The 21,284-nt window shown below is 34.0% G+C and overlaps 1 protein-coding gene across 1 annotated transcript in view; it reads right to left on the bottom strand.

The window, feature by feature from the left end:
• DNAJC1 (DnaJ heat shock protein family (Hsp40) member C1) overlaps nt 1–21,284 on the bottom strand; it is a 189,275-nt gene that overhangs the window by 67,888 nt on the left and 100,103 nt on the right. Inside the window, exon 8 of the mRNA XM_046679949.1 lies at nt 18,505–18,668. Within this exon, the coding sequence (XP_046535905.1) occupies nt 18,505–18,668 (164 nt within the window). The remainder of the gene's footprint in view (nt 1–18,504; nt 18,669–21,284) is intronic.

The following is a 21,284-nucleotide window of genomic DNA, read 5'->3' as shown; positions in this document are numbered from 1 at the left end:
TGATGATAATGATAAAAATTTTATATTTCTCCTATTTGACATGGAATTATCAACAAAATCAACAGCTAGCTTTCTACCATGGTATTTTCTTTATGTAATTTGCATATCTGAGCTACACACAGGTACATTAGCCTCTGTCTATGGTCATTCAACACTATGTCATATGCCCAGGGCACCCTTTCCTAGAAGCTCAACTCTCCATCATTTTACAGCAATACTTTGTGAGAGTTTACAGACATGCACTTAAAACCTTTCCAAATATATGCTGGAGAAATCAAAAACCAGTTAGGAAGAATATTAGAGAAACTCTTAAAGAAACAGTCAACTTCTTAATACAAATAGCAGAACGGTCAACTGGGATATATATCTATCGATGTTCATTTGGTTTCTACTAATAAAACAACAAAAGGAAAATTTAAATGTAGATGAAAACTTTAAAAACGACAGGAAGATCCCAAAGAAGGCTAAATAAGAGGAAAACTTTATGTTTTAGGGTTTCTCAGTTTATAAATGTTTTAAAATATATACTGTTATTTCTAAGGTAGACAGAGCAGATAATTTCACACTTTTGTATGGTGTTAAATAATAAGAAAACTAAAACCCAGATCACATAGGTAATAAAGTGATGCTAAAACTAAAATGCAGGTCTCCTGGCCTTAAGAGTCCAGGATTTTGTCTCCCTTTACCCTCATTATTGTGCTCTCTCAGCAGAAGTCACCAAGATAAATTACTGTGGACACACGATTAATTTAACAAGTACTTACTTGGGGTATGAAGTGTGCACATTTCTATGGTCAGTTCAACCAGAGAAACCATAGGTAAAAATTCTAATGAGAAAGAATACAGGCTTTGAAACAAAGGGAACCAGGAAATGAAATGCTGCACAATCACACAGTTTTATACGTAAAAACTCCAGTATGACCTCATTTTAACTAATTACATATGCAATGATCCTATTTCCAAGTGTCACATTATGAGGTACTGAGTCAGGGCTTCAACATGTCAATTTTGAGAGGACACAATTCAACCCATGACACATGATCATACACAACATACAGGAAGAAGACAGATGAAGTAAAAAATCTAAGATCACTTCATTGTCTGGGAAGTGGCAACAGAAACTCCTACAAGACTGTAATAAGTCAAGATGTATATTGAATACTCCACATTACCCACTAAAAGAAGAATAAAAGAGTGTATAACTATACCAGGTTTAGAGAGGGGAGAAATGGAAATTAAAAATTAATCACTCCAAAAGAAAGCAAGTGAGGAAAGCAAAGCAAAGCAAAACAAATCAAAAAACACCCCCAAAACCCCATAAAACAAGAGGAACAAATAGAAAGCAAATATTAAGATAAGTCTAAATCCAAAAAGTCAGTAATAATATTAAACATAAATGAATTAAATGTTCACCCCAAATTTCAAAAATTGTAAACTTAAATAATAATAATTTAAAAAACTATATACAAACAGAAGCCATTAACAGAAAGATAGTTGGAAAAGACCTATCTATTAGGAAACTAAATACGAGTCAAAGAAGAAATCATTAGGGAAATTAGACTGTTTTGAGCTGAATGAGAATAAAAACATGATATCAAAATTTGTGGGATACAGCTAAAATATAAATATGTAAATATCAAAAACATAAAATATAAAACTCTATATTTAAATAAACCAATGTTCAGAGGAAATTTATAGCACTAACATTTGGAAAAGAAGGAAGTTCTCAAAATCAATCACCTAAGCTTCCACTTTAAGAAGCTAGAAAAAGAAGAGCAAATTAAACCCCAAATAAGTAGAAGACAGGAAAAAATAATAGCAGAAATCAATGACATACAAGACTGAAAAACAAGAGAGAAAAGCAGTAACACTAAAGTGGATTTTTAAAGAAAATCAGAAAATGGATGTACTTCTAGAAACCCTGACCAGAAATAAAACAGAAGACACAAATTACCAAAATCAGAAATGGAAAAGGAGACATCACTACAGAGTCTACGGATATTAAACTGATAATAAAGGAATATTATAAATAACTTATGCCAGTACATTCAACAACTTAGACGAAACAGGCAAATCCCTTCAAAAACATAAACTACCAAAGCTAACAAGAAAAAATAGATGAAATTCTACACAAATGCTTGTAGAAATAAGAAGAGGATGGAACACTTCCCAATGCATTCTATGTGGCAAGAATTACCTGACAGGAAAAGTAGACAAAAATATTAAAATAAAACAAAATTATAGACCTATCTCTCATGAACATTGATGTAATTTTTAAGGAAATGTGCATACCAAATCCACAATACATAAAAATGATAATACCTAATGCCCAAGTGGGGTTTGTCCCTGGAATGGAAGGCTGGTTTAGCATTTTAAAATCAATTCATTAGTGGTGAAAGATTGAGTACTTTCCAAGATCAAGGAGACAAGGATGTCTTCTCCCACCACTTAAAATAAATACTGGATTGGAGTTTGTATCCAATGAAAAAGGCAACAAAAAGATATATAAGGCTTCCAAAATAGAAAGGAAGAAATAAAACTGTCTCTATTTGCAGGCAACAGAATCATCTACGTAGAATATCCCAAAGTCTACAAAAAAGTTACTAGGACTAATAAGTGAGTTTAGCAAAGTTGCAGGATAAAAGGTCAATATACAAAAATCAATTGTATTTCTATATAAAGAATCACCAGAAATTGAAATTAAAAATACAGTTTAGAATACTATCAAAAATATGACATATTTAGGTATAAATTTGTCAGTCCTTAAGACAAATTAAAGAAAACTTATATGAGAGATATACCATGTTCATGGATCAAAAGACTCAATATTGTTAAAATGTCAACTCTCCCAAATTTACCTATAGATTCAATTCAATTCCAATAAAAATTCCAGAATTTGTATAGTAATTGACAACTTGATTCTAAATTTTATATAGAAATGTAAAGAAACTAAAATAGCCAATAAAATTTTGAACAGAAGAACAAAGATTTACACTATCTGATTTCAAGGCTTATTGTATAGTTTATTATCAAGACAAATTGTGTTGGTGTAAATATAGACATATAAAGTAACAGAATAGAGAACCTAGTAATAAACCCTATATGGTCAACTGATTTTCAGTAAAGGTACCATGGCAATTCAATGGGAAAAGGATAACCTTTTTAACACATGGTGCTGGAACACTGGATACTCATACACTAAAAAAAAGTGTGAACCTCAACCCTTACCTCATATGCAAAAATTAACTTGAAATCAATCATAGACCTAAATAAACGAGCTAAAACTCTAAAACTTCTAGATGGAAACAGAGGAGAAACTCTTAGTGACTTTGAATTTGGCAAAGATAATTAGGACATAAAAAGAACTTAGTATAAAAGAAAAAAATTAATAAACTGAGCATTTGAATTTAAAACTTTCACTCCTCAAAAGATACTATTACTAAAATAAAAAGCAAGTCATAAGCTAGGATAAGATATTTATGAAACATATAGGCTACAAAGGACTTGTGTCTAAAATATATAAAGAACTTTAAATTCAACAGTAAGACAAACATGGGCAATAGATCTGAACAGACACTTCACCAAAAGAAGATGTGTGAATGGAAAATAAACACATTAAAAGATGCTCAGCGGGGCCGGCTCCGTGGTCGAGTGGTTAAGTTCGTGCACTCCGCTGTGGCGGCCCAGGGTTCGGATCCTGGGCGCAGACATGGCACTGCTCATCAGGCCACGTTGAGGTGGTGTCCCACATCCCACAACTAGAAGGACCTGCAACTAAGATACACAACTATGTACCAGCGGGGTTTGGGAAATAAAGCAGGAAAAGAAAAAAAAGATTGGCAACAGTTGTTAGCCCAGGTGCCAATCTTTAAAAAAAAAAAAAGATGCTCAGCATTATTAATCATTAGAGAACTGGAAATTAAAATCATGACATATTCCCACATACCCACTAATGGCTAAAATTAAAAAGAATGATGACAGGCAAAGGCTAGCTAAGATGTGAAGCAAGTGAAACTCTTATAAGTGCTGGTGGGAATGTAAAATTGAACAGCCATTCTGGAAACCAGTTTGGCAGCTTCTTAAATATTTAAATATACACCATCACATGTCCCAGTCATTCTACTACAAGGCATTTACCGAGGAGAAATGAAGGCATATGTCCACACAAAGACTTGTAACGTATCTTTATAGCAGGCTTATTTATGATGGCAAGAAACTAGAAACAAATCAAATGTTCATTAACTGTTAAATTAATAAAAAGAAATGTAGTACACCTACACAATAGATTATTACTTAGCACTAAAAGGGTGAACTATTGAACCATGAATAAATATGGATAAATCTCAAAATAGAATATGCACTGCATGCTTCCATATACATAGTATGTTAGATTATGTAAACTAAGCCACACTAATAGAAAGCAGATCAGTGGTTGCCAGGAGATAGGTGTAGGACTGAGAATGACAGAGTAGAAAGGTGCATGAGGAAACCTCTGGGGGTGAGAGACCTGTTCAATAACTTGATTCTGACGTTGGTTTCAGAGATGTATATATATGTCAAAATGCATTAAACTGTACACTTTAAATATGTGCAGTTTATTTTATGTTATTTGCACATCAATAATACAGCTGCTTAAAAGGGGAGATAGAACATAAAAAAGTATCAACATGAAAGAAGACAAAAGAAGAGGGAAAAAATAACAAAACACGAAGAACAAATGAAACATTAAAAATTAGTTCATCAATACTAAAGAAGTCAAGATTTGAAAGCAAAAAAGAACACAGACCAGGGAGGACGAATAAAAAACAAACAGGAAGACGGCAGATTTAAACTTCAAAAGGCCAGCAACATTATTAAATAAAAGTGGAATAAATGCTTCAAGTGAATTCAGATACTATCAGGCTATATTTTTAAAACTGCACAATAACAGGAGGCATATCTAACACATAAGGAAATAGAAAGGGTGACAGGATGGAAAAAATATTCATCTTGCAAACACAAATCAAAAGAAAGACAGTATAGCTACATTAATATTAGACAAAGGAAAATTAAAAGCAAAGAAGCATTACTAGAAATAAATCGAAATACTTCACGTGGTAAAAAGTTTGATTGATTTATACATATTCAAAACTGAAAGGCACCAAGAGCTTCAATGTATAGAAAGCAAAATCTGACAGAGCTGTATGGAAAACAGCAATCTACAATCTCAGTAACAGACGCTAACACGTCTCTCACTGTAACTGGCTAAAGAAGCAGACCGAAACCACTACTAATCCAATGATTTAAAACACAATCGACAAACTTTAACTAACTGACATATACGGACCACTTGACCCACAGCTACACAATTCTTTTAAGACTACATTGAACATTTAAAATAACTGACTGAAGAGTAGTCCACAGATCAAGTCTCAACATATTTCAAAGGACTGAAATCAGAGTGTGCTCTCTGACCACAAAACAATTAAGCTGGAAATTAACAATAAAGGGATAACTAGAACATTCTCATGTGTTTGTAAATTAAGAAATACACTCCTAAAGATTCTATGGGTCAATAAAGCAATCACAATGAAAATCAGAAATATTTTCAACTGAATGGTACATAAAACACAAAATATTAAAACTTGTGACTTTATAGCTAAAGCTATTCCTAGAGGGACATTTATAGCCTTTAATGCTTATATCACAAGAAAGACTGCAAATCAGTATGGTAACTCTCCATCTTTAGAGGTTAGGTAAGAACTATAAATTTAACTCAAAGAAAGTAAAATGAAGGAAATAATAAAAGAGCAGAAATCAGTAATGTAGAAAACAAGCATACAATGTAGAGACTGGAAAAAGGCAAAAATTGTTGTTTTTAAAAAAACTAACAACTTAAACCGAAAAGACTGATGAAAGAGAAGGAGAAAGAACAAAATGCACAAATACTCACTATCAGGAAAGAAAAGAAGGAAATCATTCAAGACCTCATAGATGTGTGCTGCCTAATATGGCAGCCACTTACCACATGAAACTATTTAAAATAAAATTTAAATTATTTACAGTGCAATAAAATTAAAAACCTAGTTCCTTAGTCACACTAGCCAAATTTCATGTGCTTAAATAGTCACATCCCATACTGGACAGCACAGATACATAACATTTTCATAATAACAGAAAGTTCAACTGGACAGCACTGTTATAAACATCAAATCAAAACAGAAAGATACTATGAACAACTTTATAGTGATAAATTTACTAATTTAAACAAATCAACAAACTCCTGAGAAAAACACAACTTACTTAAACTGACATAGGAAGAAATGTAACACCTGAATGATCATATAAGTATTAAAGAAATTAGATCCCAATTAAAAATCATCCCTCCAAGAAAACACAGATGGCTTTACCAGTGATTTCCACTAAATATTTATGGAGGAAATAACTCCAATCTTATGCAACTCTTCCAGGAAATACAGATAAAGAACAAACAAAGGATAGTCTTGTAAACAAATGGTGCTGAAGCAATTAGATTACACATAGGTAAAAAGTAAATACATAAATAAATAAAAGACCTTGGCATAAACCTCACACTTAATATAAAAATTAACTTAAAGTGGATTATACATTTAATGTAAATTACAACACTATAAAACTTATAAAAGAAAACATAGGAGAAACTCTTTGAGATCTATGGCATGATAAAAAGTTTTCAGGCATGACCCCAAAGAACAATACATAGAAAAATAATAATAAACTGGACTTTATAAAAATTAAAAGCTTTTGCTCTGCCAAAGATCCTGTTAAGAAGATGAAAAGACAAGTTATAGACTGAAAGAAAATATTTCCAAACCAACTATCTGATAAAGGATGTATATTACAAATATGTAAAGAACTCTCAAACTTAAATAGCAAAAAAGCAAATAATCCAATTAGAAAAGAGGCAACAGATATGAGGAAAGAATTCACTGAAGAGGACAGACCAGATGACAAGTAAGTACACGAACAGATGTTCAACATAACTATCACTAGGGAAAAGGAAATTAAAAACATGATGAGATATCACTACACACCTATTAGAATAGGTGTGTACTATAGGTATAAACTAAAAAAAAGGTGACAATGCCAAACTCTGGTGAGGATGCAAAGAAACTGGATCTCTCATATATTGCTGGAGGGAACATACAATGTACTCTGGAAAATAGTTTGGTAGTTCCTCAAAATGTTAAACATAGAGCTACCATATGACCCAGCAACTCCACTTCCATGTCTATACCTAAGAGAAATAAAAATTGATGCTCACACAAAACACTGTGTTTCTAGCAGCTTTATTTGTAACAGGCAAAAATTGGAAACAATCAAAATGTCCTTAAATAGTGAATAATTCAACAAACTATAGTTTATGCATACCATGGAATATTATTCAGCAATAAAAAGGAAAAAAACTACTGATACTCTCAAACACTTGGATGGATCTTATGTGCATAAAGCAAATATATATAAAGATAGATCTATATAAAGCAAATATTAACAGACCTAAAGGGAGAAATAGACAGCATACAATAATAGTGGGTGACTTTAATACCTCATTTTCATCAATGGCTAGATCATCCAGACAGAAAATCAATAAGGAAACATCAGCCTTAGTATGTTAGACCAGAGGAAGTTAGCAGAGAAACACAGAACATCTCATCCAAAAGCAAGAGAATATATATTCTCCTCAAGTGCACATGGAACATTCTCCAGGATAGATCATACGTTAGGCCACAAAACAAGTCTTAATAAATTTAAGAAGACTGAAATCACATTAAGCACCTTTTCCTACTGAAATGGTATGAAATTATAAATCAACTACAAGAAGGAAACTGGAAAATTCACAATATATGGAGATTAAACAACATGCTACTGAACAACCAACCAATGGGTCAAAGAAGTCAAAAGAGAAATAAAAAAATATCTTGAGACAAATGAACATGGAAATACAATATACCAAACTTATGGGATGCAGCAAAAGCAGTTCTAAGAGGGAAGTTCACATCAATAAATGCCTGAATCAAGAAACAAGAAAAATCTTGAATAACAACCTAATGTCACACCTTTAGGAACTAGAAAAAGAAGAACAAACGAAGCCCAAAGTTAGTAGGAGGAAGGAAATAACACAGACCAGATTGGAAATAAATGAAGAGACTAAAAGACAATAGAAAAGCTCAGTGAAACTAAGAGCTGGTTCTTTGAAAAGATAAACAAAACTGACAATCCTTTAGCTAGACTCACTAAGAAAAAGAGAGGACTCAATAAACAAAATCAGAAATGAAAGAGGAGACATTACAACTAATACCACAGAAATGCAAAGGATCATAAGAGACTACCATGAACAGTTATATGCCAACAAATTGGACAATCTAGAAGAAATGCATAAATTCCTAGAAACATACAACCAACCAAGACTGATTTGTAAAGAAATATAAAAGCCAAACAGACCAGTTACTAGTAAAGAGATTGAATCAGTAATAAAAATCCCTCAACAAACAAAATTCCAGGATCAGACAGCTTCACTGGTGAATTCTACCAACCATTTAACAAGAATTAACACAATCCTTCTCAAACTCTTAAAAAAATAGGAGAGGAGAGAACAATTCTGAACTCATTTTACAAGGCCAGCATTACCCTGATACCAAAACCAGATGAGGATGCCACAAGAAAATATTAATTACAGGCTAATATCCCTGATGAAGACAGATGCAAAAATCCTCAAAAAAATATTAGCAAATTGAGTTCAACCATACATGAAAAGGATCATATACCATGATCAAGTAGAATTTACTCAAAGGATGCAGGGACAATTCAACAACTGCAAATCAATCAATGTGATACACCACATTAACAAAATGAAGGATAAAAATTTTCTGATTATCTCAGTAGATGCAGAAAAAGCATTTGACAAAATTCAACATACATTTATGATAAAAACTCTCAACAAAGTGGGCATAGAAAGAATATGCCTCAACATAATAAAGACCATATATGACAAGCCCATAGCTAACATACTCAACAGTGAAAAGCCGAAAACTTTTCTCTAAGATCAGGAGCAAGACAAGGACACCCATTCTCACCACTTTTATTCAACATAGTATTGGCAGTCCTGGCCAGAGCAATTAAGCAAGAAAAAGAAAGAAATACATCCAAATTGGGAAGGAAGAAGTAAAACTGTGACCTTTTGCAGATGACATAATATTACATATAGAAAACTCTAAAGAATCCACCAAAAAACTTAGAAATCAATGAGGGGCCAGCCTGTGGCCGAGTGGTTAAGTTTGTGAGCTCTGCTTCGGTGGCCCGGGGTTTCATGAGTTTGGATCCCAGGCGCAGAAATGGCACCACTCGTCAGGCCATGCTGAGGCAGTGTCCCACATAGCAGAACAGAGGCACTCACAACTAGAATATACAACTATGTACTGGGGAGAAGAGGGAAAAAGAAACCAAACAAGATTGGCAACAGATGTTAGCTCAGGTGCCAATCTTTAAAAAAGAGAAAAGCAAAAAAACCCTAAAAATCAATGAATTAGTAAAGCTGCAGTGTACAAAATCAACATACAAAAATTATTGCATTCCTATACACCAATAACAAGCTATCCAAAAGAGAAATTGAGAAAACAATCCCAATTACAATGCATCAAAAAGAATAAAATACCTAGGAATAAATTTAACCAAGGAGGTGAAATACTTGTACACCGAAAATTATAAGACACTGATAAAAGAAACTGAAGAAGACACGAATAAATGGAAAGATTTTCCATGCTCATGACAAGAATTAATATTCTTAAAACGTCCATACTACCCAAAGCAATCTACAGATTCAATTCAATCCCTGTTAAAATTCCAACAGCATTTTTCACAGAAATATAACAAACAATCCTAAAAGTTTTATGGAACCACAAAAGACCCTAAAAAGCCAAAGCAATCTTTAGAAAGAACAACAAAGCTGGAGGCATCATGCTCCCTGGTTTCAAACTATATTACAAAGCTATAATCATCAAAACAGTATGGTACTGGCACAAAAAGAGACACACAGATCAATGGAGCAGAATAGAGAGCCCAAAAATAAACCCACACATATATGGTAAATTAATTCATGATAAAGAAGCCAAGAATACACAATGGGAAAAGGACAACCTCTTGAATAAATGGTGTTGGGAAAACTAGACAATAACATGAAAAGAATGAAACTGCATCCCTATCTTACACCATACACAAAGTCAACTCAAAATGGATTAAAGACTTGAACGTAAGACCTGAAACCATAAAACTCCTAGAGGTAAACATAAGCAGTAACCTCCTTAACATCAGTCTTGGTGACAATTTTTTGGATTTGACACTAAAAACAAAGGCAACAAAAGCAAAAATAAACAAGTGGGACTACATCAAACTAAAAAACTTCTGCACAGCAAAGGAAACCATCAACAAAATGTAAAGGCAACATATTGAATGGGAGAAAATATTTGCAAATGATACATCTGGTAAGGGATTAATATCTAAAAATATACAAGGTACTCATATAGCTCAAAGCAAAAAAAACCCCAAATAACCCAATTAAAAAATGGGCAAAAGACCTAAACAGATATTTTTCCAAAGAAGATATACAGATGGTCAACAGGTACATGAAAAGTTGCTCTATATCACTAGTCATCAGGAAAAAACAAATCAAAACCACAATGAGATATCACCTCAAGCTTGTTAGAATGGCTATTATCCAGAAGATGAGAAATAACAAGTGCTGGCGAGGCTGTGGAGAAAAGGGAAACCTTGCACACTGCTGGTGAGAATGTAAACTGGTGCAGCCACTATGGAAAACAGTGTGGAGGTTCCCTCCAAAATTAAAAATAGAACTGATGTCAATATCAGGAACTGATATCAGTTCCCCTACATTAAACCCAGCACATATGGGGTTAAAACCAAAGCACTCTTTCCCGCCTACTCCCTGGCTCCCTGGCTCCAGAATCCACTATCCACCATGGAGACAAAAGGCTGAGGTCACCCACCTGGGTTCCTTATCATCTCCTCCTCCTCCCTGCAAACAGCCTCCCGAGGCCTAACGCAGGCTGGTGGGAAAGCTCTGACCAGCAAGGCCACTGACTCCCCCCACCCACTACAAGCAGCCACATTCCTCACAAACCTTTAAAACCTCCGCCTCCCCTCTTTCAGGGAGACAAAACAGGACAAATTTGAGGGCTCACTGTCATCTCCTGGCTGATGTCACCCGAAATAAAAACCCTTTCCTTGCCATAAGCCTGGCGTTCCAGTTTTTATTTGGCCCCTGTTGTGTGGCAGGTAAAGAACCTATGTTTGTAGGCGGTAACAGAACTACCATATGATCCAGCAATTCCACTTCTGGGTATTTTTTCGAAGAAAATTAAAACACTGACTTGAAAAGATATATGCACTCTCACAATCACCACAGGATTTTTTAAAATAGCCAAGTTATGGAAAAAACCTAAATGTCCATTGATGGATGAATGGATAAAGAAAATGTGATACATACAGACACACACAAGGGAATATTATTAATCCATAAAAAAAGAAGGAAATCTTGCCATTTGTGATACCATGGATGGACCTTAAGGGCATTATGCTAAGTGAAATAAGTCAGACGGAGAAAGACAAATACTGTATGGTTTCACTTACAATCTCCCTTTTTTTTTTTACAGGAATTAAAAAAAAACAAGAACAAAAACAAGTAAACTCACAGATAAAAGGAACAGATTGATGTCTACCAGAGGTGGGGCGGGGGTGGTGAGTGGGTGAAATGAGTGAAGGGGGTCAAATGGCATGAACTTCCTGTTATAAAGTAAATAAGTCATGGGCATGTGATGTACAGCATGCTGACTACAGTTAATAATACTGTATTGCATATTTGAAAGGTGCTAGGACAGTAAATCTTAAAAGTTCTTATCACACAAAAAATTGTAGCAGTATGGTGACAAACGTTAACTACATTTATTGTGGTTATCATTTCTTAATATATACAAATATCACATCATGTTGTACACCTGAAACTAATATAATGTTATATGTCAATTATACCTCATTAAAAAGAAAGAAAAATAAAAGGCATACAAAAGAAGTCAATCTTAAGAGATCACATAGTCAATGATTCTACTTATATACCATTCTCAAAATGACAAAACTAGAGGGAAAATAAATCAGCAGTTGTCAGAGGTTAAGGAGAAGGGGAGGGGACGGGTGTGAATACAAAGAAGCATGAGTGGTATATTTGTGTGCTATATTTTAAATATTTCTCTATCTTGATTGCAGTGTGGTTGTTACACAAATCTACACATGATAAGATGGCATACAACTATACACAGACATTGTACTAACGTCAATTTCTCGGTTTTGAAATTGTATTGTAACTAACATAAGAGGTAACCATTAGGGAAAACTCAGTGAAAGGTACATAGGAAATCTCTGTACTGTCTTCGCAGCTTCTTATGAATCCAAAATTATTTCAAAATTAAAAATTAAAAAAAAGAAGAAACAATCAGTATTTTATAAGGCCAGCATATGACTGACACCCAACCTGACAAAGGTATTATAAGAAAAGAAAATCACAGGCCAATCCCTCTCACAAACATAAAAGCAAAAATCCTAAACAAAATATTAGCAAATCAAATCAAATAAAATGTTACTTATTCCAGGAAAGCACAGGGGTTTAATGTGAGAAAAACAACCACGGTAATTCATCTCATTAACAAAATAAAGGTAAAAAAGCATGCAATCATCTTAATTGATGCAGAAAAAAGTATTTGATAACATTTGACAACATTCATTTCTAATAAATAAGAATTCTTACCAAAACTAGGAAGAGAACTTAATTTGATTTTTAAAACACCTAGAGTGATGTCAATGAAAACGCCAGAGTAAAGAATTCCAAATTCCACCTCTCTGTAAAAGCAACAAACTATCAGAATCAACTTTTTCTGAACTCGAGAAATTAACCAAAGGCTTACAGCACCATGGATAATGTGGATTCAAGAAAAACAGCTGATTCTTGATAACAGCAGTGAACTCTGTGGTACTTTAACTTACCCCAGTCCTATTTCCTGTTCCACAGCTCAGCACTATCTGTGACAACAGCTGTATTCTTGATACAGGAGGAAGCAGAATGAACTAATTTGCAAAGAATTATAATTATGTGTTCTGACCTGTCTGGTGGCTCCCTGGAATCCCAGTTCAAAAGGCTTGTCTCTATTTTCCCTAACTCAAAACTGGCCTAATGCTAAAGTAAAAGCTGCTTCCCCAGGGCCATATGTTGAAACTTTTACAGACTCACACAGTAATCCCCCCTTATCTGAGGAGGATACATTCCAAAACCCCCCGTGAGGCCTGAAACCACGGCTAGTACTGAACCTTACATATTCTATGTTTTTTCCTATACATACATACTTATGATACAGTTTATTATAAATTATGCATAGTAAGAGATTAACAACAATAATTTCTCTTTGGCATATTCTAATTGCTAGCATCACTACTCGTGCTTGGGGCCATTATTAAGTAAATAAGGGTTACTTGAACACAAGCACTGTGACACTGCAACAGTTGATGTGATAACTGAGGCAGCTACTAAGTGACTAACGGGCAGGTAGCATACATAGTGTGACTATGCTGACAAAGGGATGATTTATGTCCTGGGCAGGACGAAGTGGGACAGGGCAAGATTTTATTACACTACTCAGAACGGCACACAATTTAAAACTTGAATTGTTTATTCCTGGACTTTTCCATTGAATATCTTCAGGCTGTGGTTGACCACAGGTAACAAACTTTGGAAAGTGAAACCGTGGATAAGGGGGGACTACTGTATCTTAGCCACTGCTGCCTAAAGTGACAGAAAACAGTTGGGCAAACAATAGATTAATCAAAAAGCTTGGGAAGAAAGGCTGACAAATGAGATGCTCTCGCATTTCTGGATGTAGGTCACATACGTGCCCAGGGCTGTGAGCATGCTCAAAAAAGACCTGAGAGGGACCTAAGTTCTCACCTGCTGCTGAGCTTGAGGCCCTTTGCAAGCAGAAAGAGAAGGCTAAGGCAGAGCTGCAAACTGTCTTTCTGAGTATGGAAGGTGAGTCCCAACACATACACAGAGTCCATGGCAAAGACTGGAAGAATTTTCGGCTCCAAGCATTTAAGGAAATCTCTGTCCAATTATTAGATGATCGCTAAGCTAATCAAACAGGGACTTCAGTGGCCATATATGACAAAAACCCCCAGAAAGTTTATAGAATTAGTTCATAAAAGTCACTAACAAACAAAAAAGTACAATAAGTCCAACATAACAACAAATCCTGGAAAGAGAAGAGAATCTGATTTCCAGAGATGCTAATTTATAATATTCACAATAGCCAGTCTTCAACAACAACAATTACAAGGCCTTCAAAGAAACAATATAGCATGGTCCATACAAAGGAAAAATAAATAAATAGAAACTGCCTGAGGAAGACCAGACAATGGACTTTCCAGACAAAAGTTTTAAATCAGCTATTTTAAATATGTCAACAAACTGAAGGAAATCATGTTTAAAGAACTAAAGGAAAGTATGAGAACAACGTGTTACGTAATTGAGAACATCTATAAACAGATAAAAATTCATAAAAGGAATAAAATAGAAATTCTGAGGTTGAAAAGTGTAATAAATGAAAATTTCACTAGAGGGGCTAAAGAGCAGATTTAAACAGGTAAAAGAAAGAATCAGCAAACTTAAAGGCAGATTCGTTGAGATTATCTGGTCTGAGGAACAGAAAGAAAAGAGAATGAAGAACAATAAACAAAACCTCAGAGGCCTGTGGGATACATCGAGCATATCAGCATATGCATAATGCAAGTGATGAGAAGGAGGAAAAGAGAGGAAGGATGAGTGATGGGGGAAAGAGAAAGAGAGAGTATTTGAAGAAGGAAGGTCAAATATTTCTAAAATTTGAAGCTCAATGAACTCTAAAAGGATAAGCTCAAAGAGCTCCATAACTACATACATCATAATCAAACTGTCCAAAGCTAAAGAGAAAGAGAGAATCTTGAAAAAAGGAAAGGGGAAGCAACTCATCATTTACAAGGGATCCTCAATAAGATTAACATCTGATTTCTAATCAGAAACAATGGAGGTCAGAAGGTAGTGGGATGATGTATTCAAAGTGCTGAAAGAAAAAAGTCAACCCAAAATTATTTATTAGGCAAAACTATGCTTCAAAAATGAAGGAGAAATCAAGACATTCCCAGATAAACAAAAAGTGAGAGCATTTGTTGCTAGCAGTCTGGGCCTATAACTGCTAAAGGAAGTCCTTCAGAATGAAATGAAGGGACATTAGACAGTAACTCAATGGCATATGAAGGAATAAACACCAGGAAAGGTAAGTACACAGGTAAATATAAAAGACAATACAAATGTATTTTTTTTTGTAATTCCTTTTCTTTTTTTATCTCATTCAAAGACAGCTGTATAAAGCAATAATAACAAATCTAGCTTGACAGGCACAAATATATAAAGCTTTAATCTGTGACAATAATAGATTACAAGGGGGAAAGTTTTTGTACACTAGTGAAACTAAACTGGCATTAATCCTAACTAGATTATTATAAATTAAGATATTAATTATAATCCACAGAGAAACTACAAAACATATGTCTGCAGAAAGACTTGTATGTGAATATTCATAGCATCTTTATTTATGGCAGCCCAAAAGAAGAATCAAACCAAATGTCCATTAGTTGATGAATGAATAAAGAGTATGAAATAGATCCGTATAATGAAATATTATTCAGCCATAAGAGAAATGAAGTACTGTTAAATACAACAACATGGATAAACCTTGAAAATATTATGCTAAGCCAAACACAAAAGGCCACGTATTCCATGATTCAAATTACATGGAATGTCTAGAATAGGAAATCCATAGAGACAAAAAGTAGGTTAGCGGTTGTCAGGGAGGGGAAGAGTAGAGAATCGGAGTAACTGCTAACAAGTGAAGGTTGTTTATTTTTTTGGTGTGAGGAAACTTCTCAAATTAGAAAGCAGTGATGGTTGCACAACATGGTCAATACACTAAAGCCTCCGAAGTGTGCACTCTTAAATGATGAATTTTATGTTATGTGAAGTACATCTCAATAAAAATGCTATAAAAAGCCTATAGCATATGTCATACTTAATAGTGAAATGATATAAATTTAATAAATAATGTTAATGATGAAATAAAAAATTCCAATGATTAAAGCTTTTACTGAGATTGGAAATGAAACAAGGATACTTATTACCATCACTTCTAGTATACGTGTATGGAGTTCTTTATCAGCACAAAAGAAAAAAAGTATATAATATTCAGAGAAATTATTAGAATTTAAAAAATTTAGCAAGGTTGCTGGATACAAGGTCATTATACAAAAAACAACTGTATTTCTATATATCAAATGTAATTAGGAAGTGAAATTTAAGAAACAATATCACATACAATATTATCTAAAAACACTAAGTACCCAGAAAATACCCAGTGCAAGAAAAAATGTGCAATACACACAAAAAAGCTGCAACGCATTATTTAAAACAAATTTTTGAAAGAATGGATTTATTCATGGGTTGTACAGTCAATGCTGTCTGGATGGCAATTCTTCCAAAATTGATCTGCATATTCAATGTAATCCTATTTGAATATCTCAGTTGAATAATTTGTGGAAAATGACAAGATACTTTTAAAATTGATATGAAAATGTAAAGTGCAATCTTAGAGAAGGAAAACAAAGCTGGAAAATTACTGTACCAGATACCTATTAAGAAGCTACGGTAATTAAGATCATGTGGCATCAGCACAAGGATGGACAAGTAGATTAAGGAAACCAAGCAGAAAGTCTGAAAACAGACCCACACAGTTATGGACACTTGTTTCATGATAAAGGTGGCATTTTTAGAACTGTAGGAAGCAGTCTTTTCACTAATTGGTCTTGGGCCAATTGGTCTGGAAAACTTTTGAAAAAAAAATTAAACTTGATCATTACTTCACACCAAACACAAAAATCAATTCTAGGGGATTACTGATCTAAATGTAAAAAGTAGAATATTAAAGCTTCCAGAAGGATTTGGAAATATCTTTAGGACTTTGAGGTGGGAAAATATTTCTTGAACACAACACAAAAAACACCAAATAAGGGAAAGGAAAAGATGGATGATTAAAATTAGTAACTCTGGACACCATTAAGAGAGTGGAAAGGCAAGCCAGAGTGGGAGAAAATATGTGCCAAAGACTCATTTCTGAAATATATAAAGAATTCTTTACAAATCAGTATGAAAAAACACAGGCAACACAATAAAAAAAAGCTTGAAAAGGCACTTCACGTAGGAGGATATCAGTGTCCAATAAACATAGGAAAAGGTGTTCAATCTTATTAATCAAAGAATACGAAAATTAAACCATACGTAGATATCCCTACACACCTACCAGAATGGTCAAAATACAGAAGACTTGACCGAGTGTTGGCAAAGATATAGAGTAACTGGAATTTTCAAATCCTGCTACTACAGTATAAATTGATGCAAACATTAAAAAAAAAAAAGAACTGTTTAGAAATACTTACTGAAGTTGACCCTGCAACTTAACTCTAGAAAAATAAATTTACACATATGTGTACTAAAAGTACAATAATGTTCACAGGAAAATTACTCATTATAGCTGAAAACTGGAAACAACACACATCTCCAACAAAAATAAATTATGCCGTATTTCTAAATGGACTGTTATATAGCAATGGAAATGAACAAACTGTTACACACAATAATGGACAAATCTCACAAATATAATATTGAATAGAGGAAAGCAGATGCAAAAGAGTACATATGGGATGTGCTACAGACTGAACGTTTACGTGCCCCAACCCCCCACCCAAACCCATATGTTGAAATCCTAACCCCCAATGTGATGGTATTAGGAGGTGGGGGCCTTTGGGAGATGATTAGATCACAAGGGTGGAGCCCTCAAAAATGGGATTAGTCAGCTTTTAAAAGAGACCCCAGAGAGCTCTCTCACGTCTTCCGCCATGTGAGGACACAGCAAGAAGGCTGCTGTCTATGAACTAGGAGGAAGGCCCTCATCAGACATCACATCTGCTGGCATCTTGATCTTGGACTTGCCAATAATCAGAAGTGTGAGAAATAAATGTTTGTTTAAGCCACCCACCATATTACATTTTTGTTATAGCAGCCCGAAGGCACTAAGACAGGACGATTCCATTTATAAACCTCAAATAGCAGGTAAAACTAATCTACGGTGTTAGAAGTCAGGATAATCTTTATCCTTGTGGAAGAAAAGAAAGGGAGTAACCAAGAGCAAGTATGAATGAGGCTTCTGGACGTTGGCAACGTTCTATTTCTTGATCTTGGCAATGGTTAACTTGGTTCACTTTATGACAGTTCACTGAGCGGTATACTTTATGCACTTTTCTGTATGTATTTTACTCAATCAGACACATTTTTTAAAGTTTATTTACCTGTTTTTTCTGTGATCTGTTCCTGTTTTCCAGCCAATCATCCATTTGTTCCTCAATTTCTTCTATAGAAGTTCCATGATCATAAGACTGAATATAGGCACTTTCTAAAGGCGTATATACAGGAAATTCAGGTTTTGGTTTTTTTACTTTAACTTTCTTCTGCTCTAAAAAATGTTTAAAAGAACCAATTAATAAAAGAATAAAGAGAATTTCTAAAATTTTATTCATAGACCATATCTTGAAAGAACACATAAATATTGTTCTTTCATCAAAATAGAATTGCTTTGCTATAAATAGTTAGCTGCTAAGTTTTATGTGCATTATCCACTGCATTTTTTTTTAAGATTGGCACCTGAGCGAACATCTGTTGCCAATCTTCCTTTTTCTTCTTCTTCTCCATAAAGCCCCCAGTACATAGTTGTATATTCTAGTTGTAGGTCCTTCTGGTTGTACTATGTGGGACACCACCTCAGCATGGCTTGATGAGCGGTGCTAGGTCCACACCTGGGATCTGAACTGGGAAAACCCTGGGCTGCCGAAGCAGAGAGTGTGAATCTAACCACTCGGCCACAGAGCCAGCCCCCTCACTGCATTGTTTTTAAATAAAACTCATGATCAGATGATGATTATGATAAAACCACCATATCAGTTTGTATACATCTTTAGTTTTCAAAGTATTTTTTATGAAACATTTCATTCTGGCACAATGGAAACAGCCTGGTCATTAGCGTTTCAATCTTACCTTTACAATCTAATAGTTAAATAATATTGGGCAAGTAACTCAGCCCTGAGAACAAACGTCCATTTTCTCATCTGTAAAAGAGAGCTAAATCTAACCTTATAAAGTTGACATGAGGAAAATTATATATCCCCTAACATACTACTTGGCACAAAATTGGCTCTTAATAAATGGTATATATTCATCTTTTCAATATTTGACAAAGGCAAAACGTAATCTGGCAGCATCAGAGGTTGTTATCAATAGATGACTATCAAGTGGCCTCTTCATTAAATCCTATTTTGATTAGAGAGTTAACATTGAGAAGCAACTCCATTCTTAATTACTATTGTCAACCCACCATCCCAGCCTTATAACCACATCTTTATCATCCTGTCTGTGTGTGGGTGTTTGCAAATACTATAATGCCAGTGTAATAAAATTATGATATTGGCATATGAATAGGCAAATTCCCAGAAGAGAATAGAGAATCCATAAATGTTTCAATTCAGTGGGAAAAGGAGTTAATACATGATGCTGGCACAACTCGCTATCCATTTGAAAGAAAACTGGACAAAATCTTACACCATTTACAATAAATCTTGGTCAGATAAGATATTTGACCCTAAAAAGCAAAAGAATAAAAATCATGTAAAACGAAATCTAAAAAACTACCTGTACAATTTAAAGGATGAGGAAATCTTATCTGAGACTGAAAACCCAGATGCTATTAAAAAAAGATAAAAGATAGAATAAACAAATGAAGAGAGAAATAACAGATTTGGACAGAACGTCTACAATTCAGAGTACAAACAGAAGACTGATATGTAGAATACATAAAGAGAGTTTATAAATTGACAAGAGGATAAGCAGCCCAACAGAAAAAAATGGTCAAAAATAATGTACAAACTTCAAGAAATCAATTGATATTCTTTGTTGCCAATGACAATACTTGAACTTTCAGGTGAAAATCAGAATTTTGCAAAACTTTATCTGCCACAGTGGGCTTTAAAACTTCTTTCTTATGATGATATTGGTAGTGATATTAACAAATGTAATTTTTGATAGCATATCAACATTAAGGAGAGCTGCTTAATTCAGTGTACTAAAATTTTCCAAGTGACCAATGTATAATTTAACAAAATTACACATGGGTAAAAGATCCATTCAAAGTGCAAAATAGGCCAATAAATTTTAATGTAATTAGTGTAAGAAAAACTCATTGATATGGCTTCAGATTTTGCTTTGCAACTCATCTTCAAAAAACTATTACTTTTCAAGTTCTGACGTACTGGCAAAAAATAATCCACAGTTACCTGTAAAGGCTAATAAAGTATTGCACCTTTTTCTAACTGCAAGTCTATGTGAGGCTGAATTTTCTTCATATGCTTCAATCAAAACAGCCTATTGCAACAGATTGAGCACAGAAATACATATGAGAATTGAGCTGTGTTCTAATAAGCAAGACATTAAAGGGATTCGTGAAATGTAAAAAAATAATAATAAATAATGTACATTAAGAGTATAGTGCTGTGGGAACAGTTCTAGTTAAAAAGGACATTACCCTAACTAGAAAATAAATGGTCTCTATATTTACCTTATATATTACCATACATAATATATATTAGTAATATATATTACGATATTTCACCTTATATTGTTCAAGATCTTTACACTTTCAGCCTTTTGAGATGGTGACTTGGGGAAAAAACCCTGATACCATAGTGGAAATTAGTAACTTAAATGATGTGAGTATAATATAAAGTTATCAGAAATCTAATACAGCGTGACCATAAGCCCAAATAGGAGGCCAGGTTTTTGTTTTTCAAAACTACTTTTCAGAAAACAGGAAGAAGTCATATAACTGACTCCTTATCAAGTCTGTCACATTACTCAGCTCCTCTCAATTTGTTTTGAATAATAAAGCACTGCTAAGGGAAAACACACATTAGCCAGAAACCATCTCATCAGTACTAATTTTTGCTGTTTATAGAAACTCAGTTATAAACAAGAAGCAAATAAATCTGGTTGTTTGTATTTATTTCTGGGATGTTTCATCACA

The sequence above is a fragment of the Equus quagga genome, chromosome 12 (genome assembly GCF_021613505.1).
Source record: "Equus quagga isolate Etosha38 chromosome 12, UCLA_HA_Equagga_1.0, whole genome shotgun sequence".
NCBI lineage: Eukaryota > Metazoa > Chordata > Mammalia > Perissodactyla > Equidae > Equus > Equus quagga.
Note: the sequence above shows the minus strand (reverse complement) of the source record. Positions and strands in the feature narration are given on the sequence as shown.